Raw genomic sequence first — 26,741 nt, forward strand, 5'->3', positions numbered from 1 at the left:
TATTTTTTTTTAAAGTTCATGTAAACTATATTTTTGGTCCAAAAGAGGGAATAATTAAACATGTGTAAGATAGATTTGGAAAGTAAATTACCACAGTATGTTATTCCAAAACTGATTTATAATAATGCTAAGTATATACAGATTTTGATAGTGGTCACCAAAAGCCCAAATTTAACACACAGAAGTGTGCATCACCCTGAAGTAAAGAACATATCAGCTCAATTCCTTGTGAACAGTGAACTGTCTCAAATCCATGTTATAGAGGTTGGATCAATCTTGCAAACACAACTCAGTATTGAAAAAAGGCCTTCAACTGAAGCAGCCTGGAAAATATATTAGATGTCTATTCTAGCAGAGAACATTCACAACAAACTCTATAATATAATCTGGCAAGATATTTAGTGTAATTTGCAAAAACTAGCCTTATAGGAACAAAATCTATCTAACAGAGAAATAACAAAAAAAGCAATAGGAGAAAAATAATACTAGTTAACAAAACATTTTGTCATGTTTGTTTTCTAATAATATTTTGACAGTGAGAGGGGATGAAAGACAGCATATATTCCTACTTACAATGTAGTGGAGACCAGTCTTTTACTTTAATAATCTCCATTTTTCATTTTGAAAACAAATAAAATGAAATATATTCATAATATATCAGAATGAAGCAATTAATTAATTAATTAATTAATTAATAATTAATTATAAAGCCTCTGTCTCAAATCTTAATATTAACAATATTAACAATTCAGTTCCTTTCACCATAAACCAGTACAGTGGTAACTCTACTTAAGAACTTAATTCGTTCCGTGACCAGGTTCTTAAGTAGAAAAGTTTGTAAGTAGCAGCAATTTTTCCCATAGGAATAAAAGCAAATAATGCATGCAAACTGATTAGGAAAGAAATAAAAATTCGGAATTTGGGTGGGAGGCGGAGGAGGAAGAAGAGGAGGAGGACAGTCGCCGCTAAAGGAAGAAGGTGAGGTGAGCGGAATAAAAAAAATCCAAAACTTTAAGGCTTAAAAAAAGGGGGGGACTCTGAGGTGTCGAGGAGGAGCACGTGCCTCCCATACACCTGGCACGAGGGTGCCTCCCAAACACTGCGCTAGAGAGAAACCTAGGCGGGCGAGAGGGGGAACCTCCCATTCCTTTGCAGACTGGTTAATGCTCCATGGCTTTCTTCCTTCATCAGGATCCAGATATACAGTAGACTCTGAATACAAGAGATTATTTATCACTGATACATCAGTGTCCTCTTTGTCATATGCTTTCAATGTTAAACACAATCTGGCCTAAGTTTGTGTACAATTTACCTTTGATAACCATTTCTAAAACCTTATAGTATAAAGTAGACGGCAATGTTTACCTGCCTCTGCCTGCCTGCCTACCTATCTTTCTTGACAGTTATAATAGTCCATATGAAATTCAATTTAAGCATCACTCAAAAGATTTGTCTATACTTTAAACTAAATCCCTCTCTTTCTTAACATCAATTTCTCCAATTATGATATGATTATGATACTTGCAAAACATTAAAGGCTGTACCTTAAAATCGAAGTTTGAGAGCTTTTCGAGTCTTTTGTTTACATCTGGAGAATTTGGTTTTTTTGAGAGTTGAATGAAACAGAGTTTGTTTTGTTCCCAAAATGAAAAGATCATAAAAGTATCAATAAGCACAGCTGGAAGAAAAAACAACATCATTTTAATACTTATCACTGACAACAAAATAAATTGCTGAAATCTCCACTGGAATATTGGAAGATAAAAACACATTTTCAGCTCTATGCATATCTTCTATGATGTACTGATATAAGTGTTTCTCCTACTGTGTCTTTTTGAAAATGGTAAGTAAAGCCTAGGAAGCAGATGTAATAAAATTGAACAAATTATGATATATTTTAAAGATATGGTATTTTACAATATCTCTTCTATTGGTTCTTTTCTTTTAAAGTTCTTTCAGATAATAAATAATCTCTTCTGCAGTGGTTGACACTGGATGAATGAAAACATTGTGGGTATGCTGGAGTGAAGCATAAATATTAAAAAAGCACCTAATGAGAGGGCAGTTGTTTACTGTGGCTTAACTGATTTCTTGTGGTTGTTATGTCTTAAGAAAGAGAAACAGGTGATAAGTGTTTGTTTGGTGCAAGCATTTTTTTTAAATTCTGAAATGAAAACTTACATGAAAATGAATGAAACCAATTAGCTCTGCAGGCATCTGAAATTTATAAAACTACCTATACACAGTTTTTGGCTTGGAGGGAGGGTGGGATGGGTTGGTGATTACACTATAATGAGTATCAGCTATTCCTGCATTATGGTTTAAAAAATACAATAAAGACATTTACTATAAGAAAATAATAATAAAAGCGCAAAATAGTTAAAAAAATATTTCAAAAATCTCAAAACCAGAGCCCAAAATAACCCTCCCCAAGCAAATTAACATTTAAAAATAAAAGCTCTGCTTTCTTAAGGGGTAGAAGGGGTAGAAACTAATGAGATTTCAGATAGATAACCTTTTGGAATGCCTCAAAAAGATCAAAAGCAACATGAGAAAATATTATTTTACTGAAAGAGTAGTAGATCCTTGGAACAAACTTCCAGCAGACGTGGTTGGTAAATCCACAGTAACTGAATTTAAACATGCCTGGGATAAACATATATCCATCCTAAGATAAAAATACAGGAAATAGTATAAGGGCAGACTAGATGGATCATGAGGTCTTTTTCTGCTGTCAGTCTTCTATGTTTCTATGTTTAATTTGTATTAATCTTTTAATAACATTTAACTATCTTTTCACACAATTAGCTAACAGTAACAGGAGGAGGGGTAGAAACTAATGAGATTTCAGATAGATAACCTTTTGGAATGCCACAAAAATGAATTGTTTATTTAACATATGCCATATCAAAAAAGGATTAACAATATATAAACATTTCATCTAGATTAGTAAAACACAATAACATATAAATGTTAAAAAGATGTTTGTTCAAATACAAATGTCTAGGCCAGGGGTAGGCAAACTTCAACAAAGAGCCGCTTGGACCCCGTTTCCCACAAAGAAACAACTCTGGGAGCCACAAAACCTAGGTGGGCGTGGCCAACTTGACATCACTTACTCCCACCCAGTCACATGGACCCCTTGCCATGCCTACCCAGCCAATCATTAGGATAGAGAACTGGGAACTATAAAATCTTTTTCCCTCCCTCCCTCTCTCTCTCCTCTTTATGTCTCTCTCTCCCCCGTCTCTATATCCTCCCATCTCCCTATATTTATTTATTTATTTATTTATTAGATTTGTATGCCGCCCCTCTCCGAAGACTCGGGGAGGCTCACAACGATATATCACCTCTTTCTGTATCTCTCTCCCCCTCTCCTTCTCTCTGCATATCTCTATGGCTCCCTTCCCCTTTCCCTCTCTATCTCTCCCCCCTCTGGATATCTTTCTCCTCCTCTCCCCATCTTTGTGTCTTTTTGTCTCTCTCCCCTCCCTCTATACCTATGTCTCCCCCTCTCTGTGTATCTATATATATCTCTCTCCCACCCCCCTATCTGTATCTCTCTATCTTTCTCTCCTTTGCTGTCTCCCACTCTCTGTCTCTCTATCTCTCTCCCCCTCTGTGTATCTCTCTCTCCTTCTCCCTCTCTTCCTCTCTCTCTGTATATCTCTGTATATATCTCCCCCTCTGTTTCTCCCCCTCTTTCTGTATCTATGCCTCCCCCCCATCTCTCTCCTTCTTTGTATCTCTCCCTCTGACTCTCCCACTCTCTCTGTCTCTCTATTCCTCTCTTCCCCTCTCTCTGGATCTCTCTTCACCCCCCTCTGGATCTCTATCTCTTTCTCCCCCTCTCTCTGGATCTCTCTTCACCTGCCAATTGTATCTCTTTCTCCCTCTCTCTCTGGATCTCTCTCTCCCACCTTTGCATTCTCTCTCTCCCCCTTTCATTTCTGTTTTTCTCTTCCCTCTCCTTTTCCTTCTCTCTCTCATTTGTTTGTTCTTACCCTCCCTCGTTCTTTCCATCATTTTCTCAGTCCACCCGCCTCTCTTTTCCCTTCCCCTAGCCAGCCCCGAGTTTTCTCTTTCTCTCCCTTCCTATTTCTTTTTCTCTCCATCCTTCCCTCCCTCCTTTTCTCTCTCCCTCTTTCTCCCTCCTCTTTCTTTCTCTTCCTTCCCTCCCTCCCTTTCTACCCCCCTCTCTTTCTCTCTCCTCCTCCCTCCCTTTCTCTCTCCCTTTCTTTCCCTTCCTTCCTTCCTTCCTTCCTTTCCTCCCTCCTTCCTTCCTCTCCACTTCTCTTTCCCTCCCTCTCTTTCCCTTTTCTTTCTTTCTCTCCACTTCTCTCTCTCTCTCTTTATTTATTTATTAATTTATTAAATTTGTATGCCGCCCCTCTTTCACCCTCCCTCTTCTCTCTCCGCGGAGGACTTGCCTGACAAGCCTCCACCCTCCGACCCCGGATTCCGATTCAGTCCCCATTCTGAAAACTAAAAGAGGAGGAGGAGGAGGCATGATTGTGTATGTGTGTGTGTTGTGCCCAGCTCGGCTTTCGGCAGGCCTTCTTTACCTTGGCCTCGGATGCAGAGGTGCCTCAGCAAGCAGGCATGGAGACTCACCGCCTCCTTCAGGCGCAATCCCCACCTCCTCCCTCAGGGCTGCCTCAGGGCAAACTTCTGCACCCCGCCATGCATATCTGGAGTGGGGGGGGGAGGCTGCTTATTAAATGTTATAAATGAATTATATGGCCTTAATGAGAAACTCACTGAGTAGTGTAAGGGGAGATGCTAGCTGAAAGGCAAGTGGGCTTTAGGGCTGGGTAATCAACATTAGATCAATGCAACATTTTACATAATCTGGAAGAGAAATACACTAACTTCCTGCAAGGAATTCTCTGTGCCACATTTACTGACCTGAAGGCAGATTCTAACCTGGTCTCCAGAGAGAGGCTATGGCAAAAACTAGTTAGTTTAGTTTATTAGATTTGTATACTGCCCCTCTCCGAAGACTAACAACCAAATTCAGAGGTTGCTGACTACTCCAGCACATCAGGATAATATCTACATGCAAATTCAATGTGTTACCATAGGAGGTCTCTCTACAGCAACCCTCACAGAATCAAATATTCTAAAAGGAACAGTATCCTTATTCTCCTATTTAATTTTCACACCGATTCCACAGTTTTGGCATTTTCTAAAAGTAAATTTCAATCTCCTATTTTACAATAAGTAATGTCCATCTTTTTTTAAATTGATGATGCCACTGTTTTGCCCACATTAAGTGTGATTTTGACAGGTACTAGCTACATATTTTCAGATCAAAAGTAAAAATTATTAAAAAAAAAAAAAAACAAAAATAGTTTTTTTAAAATAAGTGGCATGCTGAGTCTGACCATAATTAGAAAACCCGTAGCATTCCAACTGAGATTCAGTTGTTTAAACTTTACTTCATCTAATACTGCTTGGAAGCAACAAAACATGTGAAATTATATCTTGTGCTCCAAAATTTTCCAATACAATAATGAATTTCCTAGTGTTTATGTTAATAATTTCATTTCTGTAAGAAGTCAAATTATAAAATACTGAGCTTCCTGCTATATGAAGTACAACTTTATCCAATATGTAGAAGGACGCCAACATTTAGCATTTGTTACTACTCTAACTCCTGATACTCTAATATCCTAATTTCATTTTATTATTGTATTATTTTATTTTCCATTTAGGCTCCTTCACTGCAAATTAATTATTTATAAGTAAATTTCAATATACTAGAAGCATTACAACTAATGTTTTTATTTCAAATATGAAATTGTTTTAACAACAATATCTTAGGCAAAATCTCTATGGTTGTGGTTTGGAGAGTTGCCTATTATTATTATTATTATTATTATTATTATTATTATTATTATTATTATCATCATCATCATCATCATCATTATTATTATCATTTTTATTATTATTATTATTTATTAGATTTGTATGCCACCCCTCTCCGGAGACTTAAAGTGGCCGGAGACTAAGAGCGGCCTTTATAGGTTTCTTATTCAGTCTTGAAGTTATTTTGGATTATGTTTTTATATGTTATAGCTATGTTGATTTAAAGTAAAACAATAAATATTCAGTACCATTTTTTAGCATTGTGGTATTCAAACTGAATATGTAGACCGCCAGTAATAATTAAAATTATTCACTTAAATGCAGACCTTTGTCAATAAAAGCTGCCTAGACTTACAATAATGTGTAGTTAAAAATATCATTTTAAAAGTATCATTTCTGTGAAGCCTAAATGTATTAGATTACTATACTTTCTCATTTTTATTTAAATTCTGAATATAATAACTACTGAAGTATTTTACCTGGTTTTGTGTACAATTTTCATTCATTCTAGTTTAAAGTATATAGTATACTTTACAGTATACAGTATATAAAGTTAATTTTTGTTAACCTCCATTAACTATAAGAAGATAAAGACTCCCTCAGATTAGGCTGAGCTCTGGTTATTCTGGTTACACTGCCTATCAGTTTTTTTTCTTTTTTCATCATAAAGCAGTGGGTTGCCATTGCCTTTTCTTGGGATTTAAATTTGCAATATATTTACATTTTGGCCTCCCCTTAAAATTTGTAACTAGAACTAACTCTGCTTAGATTTGGGTGGATTGGGCAAAGTCAGTTAGGTGCCGCAACATACTGACTATATTTAAATCCTTTCGAATCTGTAGAACTGAATAATACTTTACTTCCTCCTATGACACTATTGTTCTTCAACTAAGGATTTTTTCCCCATTTTATGTACCGTAATTATGTGAATTCTAGCAGGTTCCTTTTTTCATACAAAATGATTGCAAATGACTTCAGATGGAATAAATGATACATAGTAGGATAGAAAAGATGGGCAAGGAATCATTTTCTTTGCAACCATTTGTCTATTCAAGATGCCCTCCACACCTGCATTTCTCTCACAAACAATAGATATAGTGACCTTTCTTTCAACTGCCATGGGAAAAAGAACTGTTGGGGAGTGGGAAAACCACATTCTTAATCTTAAACCATCTGTTTTGTGATTAAAAGTCCTTAGAGCAAAGGGAGAATGCGTATAGAACTACCTACACCATCTAGTTTCGCCTTTGATGTAATTATTGAAAATGGTGAAAATGGTGAATGGATTTAGAAATTAGTTTGAACAGCAGATCTCATATGTAAATTAACAGTGTCTGAGTCTTTTTACTGCTATTTTGTTTATATTATTTGATATACATAAGCAATTGACTAAAAACATATCATTTTCTTCCATCTATGAGTAATAGCTTGTTTATTCAATAGTGGTTTCTCATTTATTAGTTTCTCCAGTATATCTGCATTATATAATAAATGGTAAAAACTAAAAAACTCTAGAAAGTGTAAATTAGGAGGAACAGTTAAAAGTAAATAATAACTGATATTTCTGTTATTCCACTGGTTTTAAGACTACTTCAACTCTCTACATGGGACATTGAAGAGTGTCCGGAAACTACAAATCGTGCAGAATGCAACTGCACAAGCAGTCATGGGCCTCCCTAGGTATGCCCATGTCTCTCCAACACTCAGTGGATTGCATTGGCTGCCAATTGGTTTCCAGACACAATTCAAAGTGTTGGTAATGACCTATAAAGCCCTACATGGCATTGGGCCAGATTACTTGCGGACCGCCTTCTGCCGCATGATGCCACATGAATCCCAGCGACCAATTAGGTCCCACAGAGTTGGCCTTCTCCAGGTCCCGTCAACTAGACAATGTTGCTTGACGGAGCCTAGGGGAAGAGCCTTCCCTGTGGAGGGCCTGGCTACCTGGAATCAGCTCCCCCCAGAGATTCGAACTGCCCCCACCCTCACCTTTTGCAAGAGTCTTAAGACTTATTTATGCCGCCAAGCTTGGGTCGACTAGAACTCAACTCCTGGCCGACAAATGTTTCTATGGCTGGTGTTTGAATGGGTATGACTGATTTTTAACACAACTGGAGATTTTAGATTGTTTGTTTAGTCTTAATTTAATTGGACTTAGTTATTGTATTTGTTGTTTTTTATATGCTGTAGGCTGCCCCGAATTGTCAGAGAGGGGCAGCATATAAGTCCAATAATAAATGAATGAATGAATGAATGGTGGTGTTTATTCTAGAAACATGTTTCAAATTTCTAGGAGCCTGGGAAAGGCGAAAACAGCCTCCCCCCTGGAAGCCAGAAATGGCCAATTTCTCATCTTAAAACGGGTCATTTCTGGCCTCCGGAGGGCAACCATTGCGGAGCTGTTTTTGCCCTCCCCACAAAGGCTGTTTTTGCCCTCCCCAGGCTCCTAGAAAGGCTCTGGAGCTTGGGGAGAGCAAAAAACGGGCCTCCCCCACCCCCTCCAGAAACAGCCTGTTTCTCAACTCTCAGAAGATCCAAAAATCAGCAGGGCTGGACCTGAGCTCACATGCCCACTGATATGGCTCTGCATGCCACTTGTGGCACGCGTGCCATAGGTTCACCATTACTGCTTTATACCTTTCTGGACAAATGACTGTCCAATTTCTTCATAAAAAAACTATAGTCATGACAACTTTTTAAAAAAAGTTGTCATGACTATTTTTTGGAAGAAGAAAATTAAAGGCATTAAAGAATAAGGTGTGCACAATATTTTAAAGGCTGTGTTTTGGAAAGATCCAAAATGAAGCACCTCTTCACATTGACTGTTTCGGAAGCTGCTCCTGGCTGTCTCCACCTGTGTGGGCATGCATTTCTTTGAAAAGATGTATGCAGATTAGTGATACCAATGAGGCTGAATATACAATATTTAAATTAGAAGATGGTAAAAAGTTGGAGCTGATTTATTGAAAAATAGAAACAAAATGTTTCTTAAACCTAGGTTTGGTTGATATAATTTACTTTTGATTAGAATACAACAGCAAGCAGTAAAAGGCCAACCAATTCTTTTTATGGCAGTGATAATAGTCTTTTCCAGGAGATTATCAACTAAATATTGAAATGGCTTCCACATTTTAGCCTCATCCTTTAGGTACATTTTTTTCCTGTTTCCTGTCAATGACTACTTAACAAATATCACCCTTGAAACTGGATCTTAAAACAATAAAATTAAAACCCTACACTACAACAATCATGTTGCTAGTCAGTGCATGAGGATGAAACCCCTGACTGAGCTTGCAGAAGTGAGTCTATATAGAAATTAGAAAGAATAGACTATGGCCATGTATTGTGCAGTTTTCAAGATTTGCTATCAAAAATAACATATTCCAAAGGCATGATCTATAAAGAATTGCATTATATTTATCCCGAATTACACTGTCCAACAATGTAGACAAAAATTTAGTATGATTAAAAAATACAGTTCAAGAGAATAATAATCCTCAATATTTCATTACATTTCCAGTAATCTTTGTTTTAAAATTAAAAGATCGCTCTCAGAAGCCATTTTATACTGTGTTTCCCGAAAATAAGACAGGTGGCGTATATTTTTTTGACACCCTCCCAAATGCCCCTGGCCTTATTATCAGGAATGGCTTACTTTTGGGGAGTGCAGGAGGCACCTCACCTACCACCTCCAAATTGCACCCCACCAAGACGTGTCTCCAACCTGGACTTGTAGCTCCAGCATGCTTCTCAGCATTGTGTCCAGGGAAGAAATCCCATTGTACTGGTAAAAAATCTTCTCACAAATTCAGTTACTTCTCAATCTTGCAAGAAGTTTTCTTTTACCAGTACAATGGGCTTCCTTCCCTGGACACAACGCTGAGGAATGTGACAGAGCTACAAGTCCCAGGTAGGATATGCGTCTCGCAGCCCTCCTCACCACGAGATGCCGGTCGTGGAAAGGGAAAGAATCGTGACAGGCAGAAACCACCGGGTAAAGAGCGCTCATCCAAAGCGGCCATTGCCCTAGCAGTTTTTGGAAGCCAAAGAGCCGGAGTTTGGGGCAAAGAAAGAAAGACTTCTGCTGTTTTCCTTCTGTGCAGCCAAAAGCAGAAGTCTTTCTTTCTTTGCCCCAAACTTCAGCTGTTGCGGGAGAGGATTCCCTTGATTCTGGTTGGTCTTTACCTTCTGCCTGTCCTGATTCTCCCCCTTGTCACACATGCGCAAGAGAGAGCAATTGAGAGGCGGCTATACGCACATCCTGCAAGACTGGCTTGGCTGCTCTGGACTGCCTGTAGTATGGTTTTAAAACATGCTCCTGCCTGCATTGAGGCAGGGATCAATGCTCGCCTCCTCTTCCTCATGGACAAAGGCACATTTTAAATTGCCGTAGGCAGAGCCCGGAGGAGCCGAGTTAGTCCTGTAGGATGTGTGTGCACCTGCCTCTCGCTTGCCCTCACTCTCCCAGCCAAGCATAGAGAAAGAGAGGCTCCCGGCATGTCCTCCCCTTTCACCGGAAAGTATTTGGGGGGTTTATTTTCAGGGCGGGACTTATTTCAAGGCATGTCCTGAAAAGCCCTCCGTCTTGTCAGGGTTGAGTTTGAGTCTGTTGACACCCATCCAGACCCTAACAGCCTCCAGGCACCAGCACATCACTTCCACTGCTTCACCGACTGGACATGGGGTGGAGATGTATAACTGAATATCATCAGCATACTGGTTATTCCATAAATCAGAGTAAATCATATTTGATGTTTCTGGGTTACAAAAAGTATAGTGTTTACTTTTTTTTACCTCAGTATATTTTAGGTGAATTCATTTATCATGGTATAAAGATTTTTTGAAACTCTGTGAATATCTTCCCTATACCAAGACAAATGAAAGAAAATGTGAACAAAAAGTTCAAAATTATTTGGTATTGGCTAGGAAAAGGGAATCAAGATGAATTTAACTCTAAAGCTAAATTCAATATGAGATGAATTGAAATGCTGACAAATATTGATATCTATTGTACTTATAAAAGTATTATTGTATTGAAATTATATTTTTTACCATGAAAATATTATATTATGGAATAAAATCAACTAAAATTAGCAGATGAATCCTTTTTTCATGGCATGCTGTATCTTTCATAATATCCTTACTTTCGACCAACTAGTTTTGATAATTTTCCTGTGAATTCTTGCAAATGCATTTGATTCTAGAACATGTTATTTATTTAGTTCTGATATCATTGCTTCTTGCTGGAATTGAAAAAAATGATTAGAAGCTTTAGAGAAATCAGTTAAAGCTCTTTAAAAAAATTCCTGACCTAGTACAATAATGGAAGTTGCCTTAAAAGCTAAAGGTCACTGTTAAGCATCTTCATGTAACTTTAAAAAAAAAATCACGTTTTGTGAGTCATATTGTCAGGAGGTCATAAATAGAAAAGAGCCATTGCTCTTTACAGGAATACTTGCTTCAAATGTAGAAATTTTGATCTATGATATTTATTTAATAGATGTCATATAATATGGCTGAATATACTCTGTGAGTATGCTATACTCATACTTTTGCCTACCAAAATATTATGCACTCAAACAGAAAAAGGTACTTGTGCTAAAACTTTAATGCTTTGGGGGGAAATTACATTCTGACTTACGTTTTTTAAAAGAATGAATTTAACAGTTGATAAAAAAATGTTTTTTTCCTAAAGTGGTATTGTCCTGAGGGTAATAGCTGTAGAATTTCATGCAATTACTTCCAATGTTTTCAAGTCCCCAGTGGTAATAATTGATCTACCTGTTGACATACTATTTCTCCTCTTCCGCTTTAAATTCAGTCAGCCAAATTGCATGCACGTAGGTATAATTACCATCACTGATAGTGTTAGAGATGAACTTTCCCACCAGGGTTCTGTCAATCACCACTTGTTCCAGCTGTGGTCCAGAAAGGCTTAGAGATACCAGTATACCTGAAGAAAAGAGAAGCTGAATCCAAAGAGACAGGGAAAAATAAAAGTTGTAACTTATTAACAAATTGTTAAATTTTATATTAAATTTATATTTTAAAGGTCATATTATAATTGAAATTTATCAAATGTAGTAAGAGATTATTAATAATCAAACAAAAGCAAAAGCAAAGGAATTATAATATAAACATATGTGAAAATGTTACTGAATGAAGTACTTCCTATAATTTCCATACACAATAATTAATAGATGTCTACTATTTAAGTTTGAAATCTTTCACCAGGTAGAGATACCTAATGAAAATACAATTGAGTAATAAAAAGTCACCACAGACTCAAGCCAGTATGACCAAACTATTTAATAACCTGTATCTATGTGTTCTAAATGAAAAATTAAAGTAGTGATGTCAAGAAGAAAACACATGCCAGGTAAAAAAATGTATCTTTAAAAAATTTCAAGTAAGTTTCGGATGAAAATAAATACTGAAGCAATGTTACAAAGTACAATTTATACAACAAATAAGGAGATCTTGTCTAACAACACTAAATGGGACCAGAAACTGTCTCATTTATGATGCAGTCAACTGTCCCGTACAGTCAAAAACTGCAAAATATGACTGCACAATAAACAATGGCAGTTCTGGCAAACCCAGATGCCATCATTAATCAAGGACGAGGTGAATTGCTAAGCAAAGACCTCATCTAATCGTGATTTTTGTCTTCCTGCCAGCTTCTCCATTATTTTGGTTGTCAGCAGGGAAATTTGCAAATTACAATCGAAACTGTGGGGCACTGTGCAGACCATAAGTATAAAGTCCAGTCATAACAAACATCCAGGGATGTTGTAAATTTGAATGGTCGCTAAACGAGTGGTTATTAAACAAGGATTACCTGAACTTACTTCCTATACCAGCATTTCCCTACCGGTGTGCCGCGGCACACTAGTGTGCCGCGAGACACGGTCAGGTTTGCCGCGAAGCGCCTAGGGAAGCTCCAGCTGGGTGGGGCGCTGCCGGTGCCGACCTGGAGCTCCCGCTCGCAGCTGTCCCCCGGCTCCTGCTCCATGCCGCGGTTTTCGGCGCTCTCCTGCTGGGCCCCAAAGAAGGAAGGCAGCAAGAAGGAGAGCTTCATTCTTCACGCCTTTTCCCCGCCTTCCTTCTTTGGGGCCCAGCAGGAGAGCGCCAGAAACAGCGGCATCAGGCAGGAGCCGGGGGACAGCTGCGAGTGGGAGCCCCAGGACGGAGGCACCGGCAGCGCCCCGCCCAGCTGGAGCTTCCCTGGCGTCGGCAGCAAGTGTCCTTTGTGGCCCGGCGGGAGGGCACTGGCGGTGGGAGCGGGGTGGTGGTGGCGGCTGCAGCGGTCGCAGGCAGTTGCGGGGAGATGGCGGCGGGGAGAGGGAGCTCCAGGCGGCGAGAGGGAGCTCTCTCTCTCTCGTTCTCTCAGCTGACTGCAAGCGGGAGCCCTGACGGTGGCGGTTGGACGTGCTGCTGGACGTCGTATATGCTGGCGCTGCGGGCCTGGCATATACGGTGTCCAGCAGCACGTCCAGCTGCCGCCGTCAGGGCTCCCGCTTGCAGTCAGCTGAGAGAGAGAGAGAAAGAAAGACATATAAGAGAGGCAGAGAGAGAGAGAAAGAGAGACATAGCAAGAGAGGCAGAGAAAGAGAGACAGAGCGAGAAAGAGAGACAGCAAGAGAGGCAGAGAAAGAGAGATAGAGAAAGAGAGAGAGAAAGAGAGACATAGCAAGAGAGGCAGAGAGAGAGAAAAAGAAAGAGACACAGCAAGAGAAAAAGAGAGACTTAGCAAGAGAGGCAGAGAGAGAGAGAAAGAGAAAGAAAGAGAGACATAGCAAGAGAGACAGAGAGAGAGAAAGAGAGAAAGAGAGAGAAAGAAAGAAAGAGAGATAGCAAGAGAGGCAAAGAGAAAGAAAGAGACATATAGCAAGAGACAGTGAAAGAGAGAGAGAGCAAGAAAGAGAGAAAAAAGCAAGAAAGAGATAGCAAGAGAGAGAGAGAGCAAGGGAGGGAGAAATACATAGAGGAAGGGAAGGAGTGAGAGAGAAAGAGAGCAAAAAAGAGAGGAAGAAAGAAAGAGGGATGGAGAGAGAGAAAGAAGGGAAGGAAGGAAAAGAGAGAAAGAGAGAGAAATAGAGCAAAAGGGAGGGAGAGGTTTTTTTGTCCAAACTTTTCTTTAGCCCCCCCCCGCCCCCCCCCCTTTTCAATGTTCCCCAGGATTTTGAAAAAAGGTTGGGAAACACTGTCCTATACAATATACAGTTCATCGAATGCTTCTATCTTCTCTCTCAGAATTTTCAGAATGCTTCAAAGTGCCAGAGCCAATTTGATGTAGTGGTTAAAATGCTGTCCTAGATACCAGAAGTTCTAGTCCTGCCTTAAGCATAAAAGTCAAGCTGGTAACTTTGGGCCAATAACTTTTTCTCAGCCCATCTCACGGGGTTGTTTGTGAGGGGAAATTTTATTTAATATATTTTTGTGCTGTTCATCTCCCTGATAGGGCAACTCTACTGTAGGTAGCTTAGAAAACATAAAAAGACAAATAGAAAAGCAATTAAAAATGTAAAACTATACAAAAACAAAAATCGAGGAGATCGACAGAGAAGTGTTATGTATGTTCATTGCGTTGAGTTACTTGTAAAGTAATAAAGCTGGGATAAAAATCTAATAAATAAATAAAATGCACAACTACCAGTTACAGATTGTTTTTTAAAGTGTGTACATCTGTATATCTGCACATCCCAAGGCAAGGGAGGTGCTGATACCACTCTATAATACACTAGTTAGACCACACCTAAAGTACTGCATTCAGTTTTGGTCACCCCACTATAAAAGAGACATTGATACACTATAAAAAGTGCAGAAGAAAGCAACCAGAATGATAAAGGGACTAGAAACTAAAACATACGAGAAAAGATTGCAGGAACTGAGCATGGATAATCTAGCAAAGAGGAGGTCCAGGGGGGTATGATAGCAGTCTACAAATACTTGAGAGGCTCCACAGGGAGGAGGGGAACACATTATTTTCCAAAGCACCAGAGAGCCAGACAAGTAGCTATGGTTGGAAGCTGTCCAAGGAGAGATTCAACCTGGAAATAAGGAGGAACTTTCTGACGGTGAGAGCGATCAACCAGTGGAACGGCTTGCCTGCAGAGGTGGTAAACGCTCCAACACTAGAGACTTTCAAAAAAAGAATGGACTGCTATTAGACTATGTGATGTAGGGTCTCCTGCACCAGCAAGGGGTTGGACTAGATGACCTGCAAGGTCCCTTCCAATTTTAATAATAAAATAAAATAAAATATTTGTTTTTGTACTATAACACCTAAGCAGTGATGAAAGGACTGTAAATTTGCTCCAGAATACTGACCTGTCTAAGCGTACTTAACAAATAATGGATTTAAAATTAATCATAAATTTAGAGGAAAGCAAAGAGGCATATCATCATTTAAAACTCAAAACTGCCAGCCAAATTTAGATTCATATACATCTGATGAATCCATGTATCACTATACATTTAATGAAACTTCATGTATTTTGCAACTTTCAATTTCCCATAAAATAATTAAATATTCTGTTCTGGCTATCAAAAATTGGTTATCAATCTCTGACTGGGTAATGCCCACCTGTCAAAATACCTGTACTTAATGAGTAAAATAGTTCATACAAAATATAAAGATTATATTCATTAGTTCAAAGCAAATACAGTGGAACCCCGACATAAGAGCTGCTCTACTTAAGAGCAACTCGAGATAAGAGCTGGGAGGGGAGAGATATTTTTGTTCTACTTACAAGCCCAAATTCGAGATACAAGCGCCAAGGAGCTGTCTCCTGAAGCCAAACGCTAACTTCCGCGTTCGGCTTCAGGAGACAGCTGCAAAGCGGCGCGCGTGTTTTAAAAGGTTGCAGCCGGCCTGGGGGGCTCGGGGGGGTGCTTGCAGCTTTCTTTCTTGCTCTTTTTCTTTCTCTCTTTTACCTTCCCTTCCTCTATTTCTTCTTTTCTTTCTCCTTCCCACCTTCTTCCCTCCCTTCACTCATTCCTCTCTTACTCTCAACTTTCATAAGTTTCCTTGCTTCCTTCCTCTGTTCCTGTCCCTTCCCCCTTTCTTTCTTTCTTTCTTTCTTTCTTTCTTTCTTGCTCTTTTTCTTTCTCTCTTTTACCTTCCCTTCCTCTATTTCTTCTTTTCTTTCTCCTTCCCACCTTCTTCCCTCCCTCCCTCCCTCCCTTCACTCATTCCTCTCTTACTCTCCCCTTTCATAAGTTTCCTTGCTTCCTTCCTCTGTTCCTGTCCCTTCCCTCTTTCCTTCCTTCCTTCCCACCCTCCATCCATTCATTCACCCATTCCTCTCTTGATCGCTTAAAGCCGGTCCCTGGTGCAAAAAGGGTTGGGGACCTCTGTCCTACAGGATTGGGTGGCAGAGAAGTTGAACATATGTAAATTTAAAAGTTTAAGAAAGTTTACAAGTTAAGTGAAAGAAACTTCATTATTCATTTATATGTACATGTACATTTCTTCATTAAAAACATGTCTTTCTGCATAATTTAGACTAACTTTGTGAGTTTTTTGAGGGCTGGAACCAATTAAAATTATTTACATTAATTCCTATGGGGAAAAGTCGTTCGAGATAAGAGCTGCTCGACTTAAGAGCCCAGGTCCGGAACGAATTAAACTCGTATCTCGAGGTACCACTGTATTATTTAAATCTCTGAAAACTCCTAGATGCAGCAGATTTTTTTTGTAAAATATAAATTCTATTAGAATTACTGCCTTCTTTAGCCTAATAAAACTGATAATCATTCCAGATAGTTACTGAAACTCCCAAAGTGATGGTAAATGTCCTTTAAGGTTTTGTCCTAGTAAAAACATTAGACACAATTAGACTTGTACAGCTTTTATTCCAAGATCTCAGCACTTTAGTTTATTCTTATATTGCTGTTGGGATTAGATAAAATCTCAATTGATTCTGGAATAGATAATACGATTTTGTATCTTAACAGTATTTTGTTTTGGTTTTTTAATTTTTTTATCTTTCTCCACATATACATCCATACATGTACCATAAATCATAACAAAATATAGATATATATTTTTGATAAACCATAAACAAAGATCCTAATTTTGCAGCTTTTATACTTTTATTTCCCATCTGTTCCACCCATATTTCATATCACTCCCCTCCCTCTCTTTCCTCAACCTTCTTTCTCCTTCTTTCCCACTTTCCTACTTCCCTCTTCTCCCCTTCCTTCTCTGCTTTCCTTTTCTCCCTCTTATGGTAGCTCATATCCCTAACTACCGTAATTATTGGTGCAACTCTTTAGATTTATATTTTTTCAATATCCATATTTATACATATATCATATATTTCCCTAGGTATATTTACTACTATTTTAATGCTGCCTTCTTGTCTATCTAATTTTGTCATCTGGTTCTACCACCTTTAATTCTCTATTTTCTTCCTCTTTAATTGGTGTTACTTATTTTCTATACATATTCATTTTCTATACATATTCATTCAATCATAAAATCTCCCCCATAAATTATAATATTCAGAATCTTCCTTATCTTTAATTTTAATTGTCAATCTATTCATTTTCGCACAATCCTATTTTTTTTTTATTACTTCCCCTTCAGAAAGGAATTTTGTTGCTTTCCACTTTTGCGCAAATGCAATTCTAGCTGCAGTGAATAATTAAATATGTATATTCTTTATTACATTTCTCTGGTAACATACCCAACAGGAATATCTCTGGTTTCAGCTCTGTACATTGTTTCAGTATTTTTTCTATACATATTTCAATTGAACTCCAATATACTTTGGCTTCAGCACATGTCCACCATATATGATAAAAAGAAACTGGTATTTGCTGGCATTATCAACATTTCATAGATTTATCTTTAAACATTGTGGCTATCCTTTCCAATGACATGTGCCATCTATAAAACATTTTGTACATATTTTCTTTATATGCTGTTGCCATTGTCAATTTATAGTTTCTTTCCCAGAGCTGTTGTTATTTATCCAATTCTATAATGTGTCCAAAATTCCTTGCCCATTTAATTATTGTTTATACAGCTTCTAGAGAGTTTTGTTATTCTTCAGATACTTTCATTTATTTTGGTTAGGGAAGGGCAATTAAAAATACTTCCAAAATACTGTTTAACGAAGGAGAAGGTTAACATACAAAATGAAGAAGGAAAGAAATTAGTCAGAATCTTATCCAGCTGACAGGAAATTAGCACGGATACTAATTTGTATGTGATTCTTCACTCAGCTCAGTTCCTTCCCATCTAAGTCCTTAGCAAGGTGTACACCTTAGAACTCCAACCATATTGACAATTTAAACGGTGCCAAAGAGAAACCTGTTGTTAATTGATCTCCACAGATGGTTACTTCTATTGTTTTTTCTTCAGATCAGTTATCTCACCATAAGAGAACCCAACCTCTTATGCCATAACTACAAATAAACATACAGGTAGGTCTCGTTTAACATAAAAGGGGCACTAATAACTCGCAGATGCAGCAGTTGCAGCATCCTCTTGGTCACATGATTGAAATTTGGATGCCTGCCAACTACCTGCAATGGAAAAGCCGCAGGATCCTCTGCTAACGTAATCACCATTTGTAATTTTCAATGCCAACTTCTGGCAAGCATGGTCAATGGGGAAGCTGGGAAGAGATCACCACAGAATACTGATGCCACACAAGATTTGCCTACAATGTCAACTGGAACTGCTGTAGTAAGTTGGCATGGTCATGTGATATTGCACTTTATGATAGCATCACTAAACAACAAAGTTCTCAGTTGTAATTAGTGGTAAGTAAGGAAGCTTTGCTGCTTTGCTCAGCTTTTGAAATTCCACCGTCACTTCTATCTATGTGATACTATTAGACTGTGAAGCAGGATTTTCTTTTAATATATTATGCTGATTTAACAGTGAAACCTATAATATATATTTATTAGTTACAGTTTCAGAATGCTTCCTACCAGTTTTTTGAGGACAGAAATCAGACTCAATGTATCTTAATTATCTGATCCATGTAAAAAACAATTTGATGAAAATAATAATCACCTCAATGCCTTTTAGTTCTTTAGTAAGGAGGCACATTACTTCAGTCTAAGTTAGTTTTAGATTGTTTCCTAACAAAATTTAGAAGTATATATGCTTTTAAAAGTACAATCCTGCATTTGTTTATGGAGAAATATGTTTCACTGGTTTCAGTGATGTCTATTCTCAAGTAACTATGCAGAGACTTGTAGTATAATGCATCATTATCAGATATCAAAACTTTGCCTTTGAAGTTAATAGCTAAGGGTGTTCAAATTACAATACATGGTAAGACAAAATATTATCCAGCTTTATAACTTTATCATTATAAAGTATAGCTATAATTACAAGAAAATTAAATTCTTACACCGATACTGTGGCTGATTATTAGCATATATTAAAATTCAATGAATTAAGTCATACAAATTAAAAATATCAAGAATAAAAAGACAGAAGTAGTTTTAACATATTTCAGGAAAAAGCTGTTGATTAGACTGCTGGATCACACACTTTATGTCAACCTGTTCCCACTTTCCATGCCGCTAACAAGATGTGAGCAGATGTTTTCTCTGTATATTATGTGAATATTTACATAGATACAAAATACACATTCTGGACAGTTTGGAGGTGTCATAAAAACAAACACATCAAGTATAAATATTAAATGATTCTCTTAACTCTGATAATCTAATCTGAAGCTGGTGATGGGCTGATTCTACACTTGTATATTCAGAAATAAGTCCTTCCAATTTCAAATGAATTTCTATGTTGTGAGGGTGCACGGAGGACTGCAGCCTATATTTTCTAAATAGCTCATTTTATTTGAAAGCATTATGTGTTTTTCATGACTGATTCCAATTTGAAAACAGACACTTCTGTCAAGACATTCAGCTGAGTATTATACTGGTTTTGTTCTTCAAGTGAATACGTGCAACAAGAAATTATCTTAAACAAACACTGTATATTTCTGTAAGTTAACTTAAGACTAGTCTCTTTAGTAATTGTTCAGTGATGTTGATTGAACATTGCAAAACCATGTCAAAACATTTACCTGACAGACATCTTTGCTCTTCCATTTACTCAATACACACTGACTATTTTGCATCAATTCCTAGAGGAAAATAGAAAGTAGACAGTGAATAGATGACTGTAGACGTTTCACATGTGGTTAAAGTTCTTCTGTTTTTTCAAAGAGGAAAGATTGCCTGACATCTAAAACAAAGATGCAACTGTTTTGGATATCCGACCATACAAAAGCCGACTTATCACCAGAAGGAGATGATCTTTTGGAAAATTAAAGGTGTTGAAAGAGATTTGAAAACATGGATTAATTGTTGTTATGCTTGAATCTTTCTGAAAAATACCTCTAGCTCCTTAAGTGTGTCTCGAAGCTTTTCTGGACGTTTGTTCTTAAGTACCCAAGGATAATTTCGAGCTGGCAAATAAAATAAATATGTAAGATATTGCCATAATGAATAACTGTAACTAGCATTTGACTTGAATCCATAGTTTATGAATAATCTTAACATAAAACAAACATAGAAAAAAACCCACATTAAAAGGAATGTAGTGTTTTATTGTGTTATGAACATGAACAATCCCATTATAAATTTGTTTTACAATTTAAAGTGTCCATTTTCAAAGCAGGTTAAATATATTTATTCCAAGAACATTTACCACTAAAATTCTACATAAAGTGGACTCAAAAATCTGCAGTATGTCTCAATTATGAACCTGCTAGTTTCTGATGATGTACAGTGAGTTTTTGTCACTGTCACCAAAGCATGATTGATAAGGAGGGTCTTCTCTGTGATCAAGGTTGGATTATGGAATATATTGTCATGGAAGTCCCATTTGGTCCTTTTTTCAGTTTGTGAGGTCCTTATTCTTCCAAATATCTGACTGGTCAAGTTGAGTAGTTTTGTTAGTTTGGCCCTTTGCTTTTAAGTTGCTCCTAACTATAGAACTTGTCTTTTTACTGTTTTTACTTCTATTTGTGTCTCTTGTTATTCATTTATTTATGGGTTTGTTTTATTATTTTTAAATTATTGTGAACATTCATGTGTACTCTATTTATAGTGGAAGAATGTAAATCTTACTGAATTTATAGATAACTGCTTAGGAAGGCCATGTGAGTAAATACTATTCTATTGTAGGCACAACAGCGATAGCACATATTGACCATCCCATGGTGCTTTGCAGCACTGAAAGCATGCAGAAAAGAACCATTCGCCCATAATACTGGGATGAAGTTGAGTGGACCAAGGATTGCCACAGCATTGTGGGTGGCCTATTGACATGTGATGGGTGGGATGAAAAACTGAATTCCAAATGCTGCTTCCCTTGCTTCAATTATTGAGTACTGTTTAGCTTGCTTAATGTGTTACTCATTTTTAATACTGTAGCTGAAGCTACAGAGCATTACAGGATCATAAATGTAGGGAAGCACATTCCCAGAGATTATCAGTGGGAAGCATGATAGGAGGCATTGGGTTGATTGTTGCTGGAGAGCAAAGGCCTCCAAATTGGTGTTGTTTCCAGCTTTTTGTCCTTCTTTCCTTGATGACTTGAGTTGTTTGCCTCAGTTTCTAGCTGATGTTAGTTAATACCAAATCTGTATACAAGGAAGAGGAACGGCATGCCCAGGCCCAGCTGCAGTGAAATCTGCATTCTGGACACTGTAACAGTTCTGATTGTAAGAAAGGCATTATGGCTTTTTAAATGAGATCATTATAAAAGTTAAATGATAGCATTAAAGAGCTATGTGAATGCAATTTCTGTGTCTTGGATGTGGGTTCAGATTGGACTTGGTCTTTCATGCCCTACATGGCAACTATGAGCTTATCCCTGGAAATCTCTGGCCCAATATAAGAAGTCACATCTTCAACTTGGTGGGAACAGTGGTTATGTAATCTGCAGGTGTAAGATCGGTCATCAATTTTCCTGCACATATTGTCCCTTCACTTGATGGTCTATCATAAATAATGAATCCTGAGAGCACTGGGATATTTTCCCAATGATTACCGTATTTTTCAGAGTATAAGTTGCACCACAGTATAAGACACACCAAGATTCCAAAGAAGAAAACAAGGGGGGGAAGTTTTTGCCTTCCTTGGACCCCCGGGAGTACTCTGCAGACCTCCCAAATCCTCTGCGCCAGTAGTGGGTTATAAAACCCTTTACCACTGGTTCACAGAGGTGTTCCAGATGGGTGGGCAGAGCCTCCCACCATTGGCGCTACCAGTTCTAAGAACAGGGCCAAAATGGGAGCAATGCAGCCATTTTTGCTCTGTGTGACCCATTTTTTGTAAAAATGGGGCGCACAGAGGCTTTCAGAGGACTGCAGAGTGCTCCTGAGAGAAAACGGACCCCCAACATTGGTGCTACCAGTACTAAGAACAGGGCCGAAATGGGAGCAATGCAGCCATTTTTGCTCTGTGTGACCCATTTTTTGTAAAAATGGGGCGCACAGAGGCTTTCAGAGGACTGCAGAGTGCTCCTGAGAGAAAACGGACCCCCAACATTGGTGCTACCAGTACTAAGAACAGGGCCGAAATGGGAGCAATGCAGCCATTGCTGCTCTGTGTGGCCCATTTTTTGTAAAAATGGGGCGTGCAGAGGCTTTGAGAGGACTGCAGAGTGCTCCTGAGAGAAAACGGACCCATTTTTCACCTTCTAAACCACCCCCCACATCATCTTTGCCCTTCCCAGTCCCCCAGGAGCATTCTGCAGGCCTCCCAAAGCCTGGGTGCCCTGTTTTTGTGAAAAACAGACCCATTTTCTGCCTCCTAAACCCCCCATACATCACGGTTTTGTCCTCCCCAGCCCCCAAGAGCACTCTGCAGGCCTCCTAAAGCCTCTGCATGCCCCATATTTGTAAAAAAATGGACCTTTTTTGGCAAAAAAGGGATGTGTAGGGCAAGGTTTGGGGAGGCCAAAAATGGCTGCATTCGGTCTATAAGGACCACCAACATTTCCATCCTCTTTTAGGAGGAGAAAGTGTGTGTTATACTCCAAAAAGTACAGTAGGCAAGCAGTCTGACTGAGCAAATTGTTGCTCTCTCAAAATCAGAATAAACCAGAGTATTGGATGAGATGTCTAAATGGCTTTTCCCTGATCAATGAGATTTGTGTGCATGTGTGAGTTTCTGGGAGGGGGGAGTCCTCGATTTACTGAAGACAAACAGATGAAAAGTTAAAGCAAGTTCTAAAATAGTATGGCAGAAAACAAGTAGAAAATAATCAAAGATAACAACAGTTCAGGAATATTCCATAGCAATAACAGTATTGATGCATGTTTATTTATTTCTTCTTCTTGTGTCTTCACACTCATATCCAGCAGTTTGTTCAGTGTTACCCATACCCTTCTGGACAGAGATTGGGAGAACTTCCTACAGACTACAGTGGAACCTCGACATACGAGCAGCTCTACTTACGAGCTACTCGAGATAAGAGCTGGGAGGGGAGCGACATTTTTGTTCGCCTCCCGAGCTCACATTCGGGATACGAGCGCCAAGGAGCTGTCTCCTGAAGCCGAACACTAACTTCCGCTTTCGGCTTCAGGAGACAGCTCCTTGGCGCTCGTATCCCGCGTGTTTTAAAAGGTTGCAGCCGGCCTGGGGGGCTCGGGGGGGTGCTGGCAAGCCCCCCAGGCCGGCTGCAACCTTTTAAAACACGCGCGCCGCTTCGCAGCTCTCTGCTGAATCCGGAACGCTAACTTCCGCGTTCGGATTCAGCAGACAGCTGCAAAGCGGTGCGCGTGTTTTAAAACGTCAGAGCCGGCCTGGGGGGCTCGGGGGGAAGCCCCCGAGTTCCCCAGGCCGGCTCTGACGTTTTAAAACACGCGCACCGCTTTGCAGCTGTCTCTGAACGCTAACTTCCGCGTTCGGCGGCAGCGGGTTTTTTTGTTGTTGCACGGATTAATTGACTTTACATTGTTTCCTATGGGAAACAATGTTTCGTCATACGAGCGTTCTGACTTACGAGCCTCCTTCCGGAACCAATTAGTCTCGTAAGTCGGGGTTCTACTGTACTGTGATATTTTTGCAGGATTTTCACAGATAAAACCACGCCAATTTCTCAGAGTTAAATGGCACTTTAACAAAGTATTGCAAGCTGACTTAGGCTGCATATTACAAGATCATCTAATTTGAGAAAGATTGAAAAATGTGTGCCTCTCATTTCAGGCAACTATCTGGGATGTGTGTGGATCAGTGGATACAGGAGGTGGCTGTTTTCTCTTTGAACCAGGCAATGATTCAACCTTTCCAGAAACAGTAATTTCTTTCCCCTCCTTGCTGGATGAACTCCATCCAATCTCTAATCTCTGTTTCCTATCATGGAACCATTATGGGCAAGGTGGTAGGAGTTCCACTAGAAAGATTCTAAAGGGAATAAATGGGTTCTTTCCTTTCCAATCAGAATTCAAGACCAGGCATTGGATGCAAATAACAATAGTTGTCCTGCTTAATGATCTTTGTTGGGAAGTAGAGGGAGTATACTTTTCCAGGTCCTACTAGATGTCTCAGTGGCATTCATTTTCATTAAACTTAGCATTCATTTGGGCCACTTAAAAATAATTGGAGCTGGGAAAATTATGAATGAACAATTCTATGTAATGTGCATGCAACAAAAACAGTCTGGAATGACATAGCATTCATTCCTCTTTCTCATACTGTTTACCTTCTATCTAAAACAACTTATCTGTCAATTTGAGGTAAGGTATCAATATGATAAGGGCCATAAAAGTTCTGGAGATCCTAATTAAGTCTACAGAGGGGGCGGCATACAAATCTAATAAATAAATAAATTAATTAATTAATTAATTAAATTTCCTTTGTAAGCAGTGGACTGCTTAATAATGGGGGAACCAATTTAGTAGCATTACAGTTTTGATTTGAGTTTTGCTTGGTTTTCCATAGGATCCTAGATTCAATTCAAGACATTAGTTTTAATCTTTAAAGTCCAGCTTATCTCAGCACCCATGTTTCTTCAGGATGCTCTCTCTCAAGTGGAATCAGTCCACTGAGTGAGCTTATCTTAAGAAAGACTGCTGAAGATCTCCACACTATGTGAAGTGAAAGAATCAGTATTAGTCATGGAGGTTATAGTTTGAGAGAAACAGAGGGCAGAGCTTAATGTTTTCTTTTGTAATAGTTCTTCCACCCTCCACCCACCTTCTTCATGAGGTTCAACAGAAAAAAACCCAAATAATCTAATTGCAACTTGGTGCTTTCCACATGTTTTGGATTACAAGTTTTTATCAACCTGGCTGAAATGAATGAGAACAATAAGAACTATAGTCCAAAAGATGTGCAAAAATCCCCGAAAGTCTATCTTTGGGACAAGTTGCTATTTCTCTTAAAGCAGCATCTCATTAAGAAAGCTAGTTCCACAGTATATATGATTTTAAAAAGCAAAGTTAAAGAAAAACATTTATATATTTGTACATTTACTTACAGTAACAAGAAAATAGAAAATGCTCTTACATTCTGCTAATTGCTGTTTCTCATATAAATAACCAACTTTTATTTGTGGCTCTACAAGGAGAAAAAAACAAAGTTGAACTATCTTAATTTCTATTTGTCAGCAAGCTGCTATTTTGTATTTTGGAAAAGTAGAGATAATTCGCAAGGAAAAACAATGCTGGTCTATAACTGTAATAAAGATTTGATCGGTTAAAAGTTAACATTTTTTTCCTTCTCTGGTAAACTAAATTTGTTGTAAAATGGAAACAATTTCAACAGTGATAAGAAACAAGTTTTATTCTAATTAACTTGACAACTGGATCCAAACCAAAACCAGTCTGTGCTGCTTGTGGTGGCAGCATGGAATGCTCACACAAACTACCACTTTAATATGGACCAAAACAGGAAGTCATTCTAGCTGAAAAGACCTTTTGGCCCATCATGAATCTTTCAGGATTAAAAAGTTTAATCAGATAAAGAAAATTGATCATTCACTGAAATGCCCATTTCAAATATCAGGAAAGGAAGATCCAGGAAATCAACATCAGTGCATTCCTATGAATTTACAATGCCCTCTACTGGATCTTCAATAAATAAATGGTAACAGGCTCTACCAATTTAATATACTGTACTTAATATTTTTATACAAAAAATTAAAACTTCTTAAGCATATACTTTTTTGTTGGAAAAAATGTTTAAAACTAAGATGAATTAATAGCTAACTAGTGGCAGAGCAAAGTATTTTGGAACAGTTTTGGTCCAGGAGGGGGGGGGGGAAATCAACAACTGAACAAGATCTTTGTCAAAAACAATGAAGTAAAAAATTATAGAAATATCTGAAATCTCATCAGGAAATAAGATGCCATACTATAAAAGCAGGACAAGAAATAGAAATAGAAATACAAAGGAGAAAATGTAGAAGTCCACATGGACAATCTTAAGAAATTAATATTTTAACAAGATGTGCAGACTTAAATATTATATGGTTTATTAGATATTATACAAGTTTCAGACTATGCCATGACTGTTGGAATAAAATAGGCACTTAATAACCAAATTGCCCATTGTTGTAAATATATTACACAAATATGTAATCACAAAATGCAAAACATACAATTTCTGAATGCTGATTTTTTTAACTGTAATCTTATAATCTTTATTATAAGTGTCAAATTTTACCTGCTTCACTCTTTTCATGGTACTGATAGATGCCAATATCTTTGTCTAGATAATTAAAGAAATACAACCTCAATTATTGAACTTAAAATCAAGTAAATTTCTTTGCTCATAAAATAAAACATGTAGTGACTCAAACATAATTCAAGTTGCCAGGTACAAATGCATGAGTGACAATTTCATAAAGACATAATATCATCTAGATCAATAAG

The 26,741-nt window shown here is 38.2% G+C and overlaps 1 protein-coding gene across 11 annotated transcripts in view; it reads right to left on the minus strand.

The window, feature by feature from the left end:
- Positions 1-26,741, minus strand: part of WDPCP (WD repeat containing planar cell polarity effector) — a 204,289-nt gene that overhangs the window by 130,183 nt on the left and 47,365 nt on the right. For all 11 annotated transcript variants that reach the window (XM_070732544.1, XM_070732543.1, XM_070732539.1 and 8 more), the window contains 6 exons: positions 26,533-26,577; positions 25,375-25,425; positions 20,251-20,321; positions 19,938-19,997; positions 11,729-11,843; positions 1,545-1,678 (listed from right to left, as the gene is read on the minus strand). In XM_070732544.1, coding sequence (XP_070588645.1) covers positions 1,545-1,678; positions 11,729-11,843; positions 19,938-19,997; positions 20,251-20,321; positions 25,375-25,425; positions 26,533-26,577 — 476 coding nt within the window. The remainder of the gene's footprint in view (positions 1-1,544; positions 1,679-11,728; positions 11,844-19,937; positions 19,998-20,250; positions 20,322-25,374; positions 25,426-26,532; positions 26,578-26,741) is intronic.

Source organism: Erythrolamprus reginae, chromosome 1 (genome assembly GCF_031021105.1).
Source record: "Erythrolamprus reginae isolate rEryReg1 chromosome 1, rEryReg1.hap1, whole genome shotgun sequence".
Taxonomy (NCBI): Eukaryota; Metazoa; Chordata; class Lepidosauria; order Squamata; family Dipsadidae; genus Erythrolamprus; species Erythrolamprus reginae.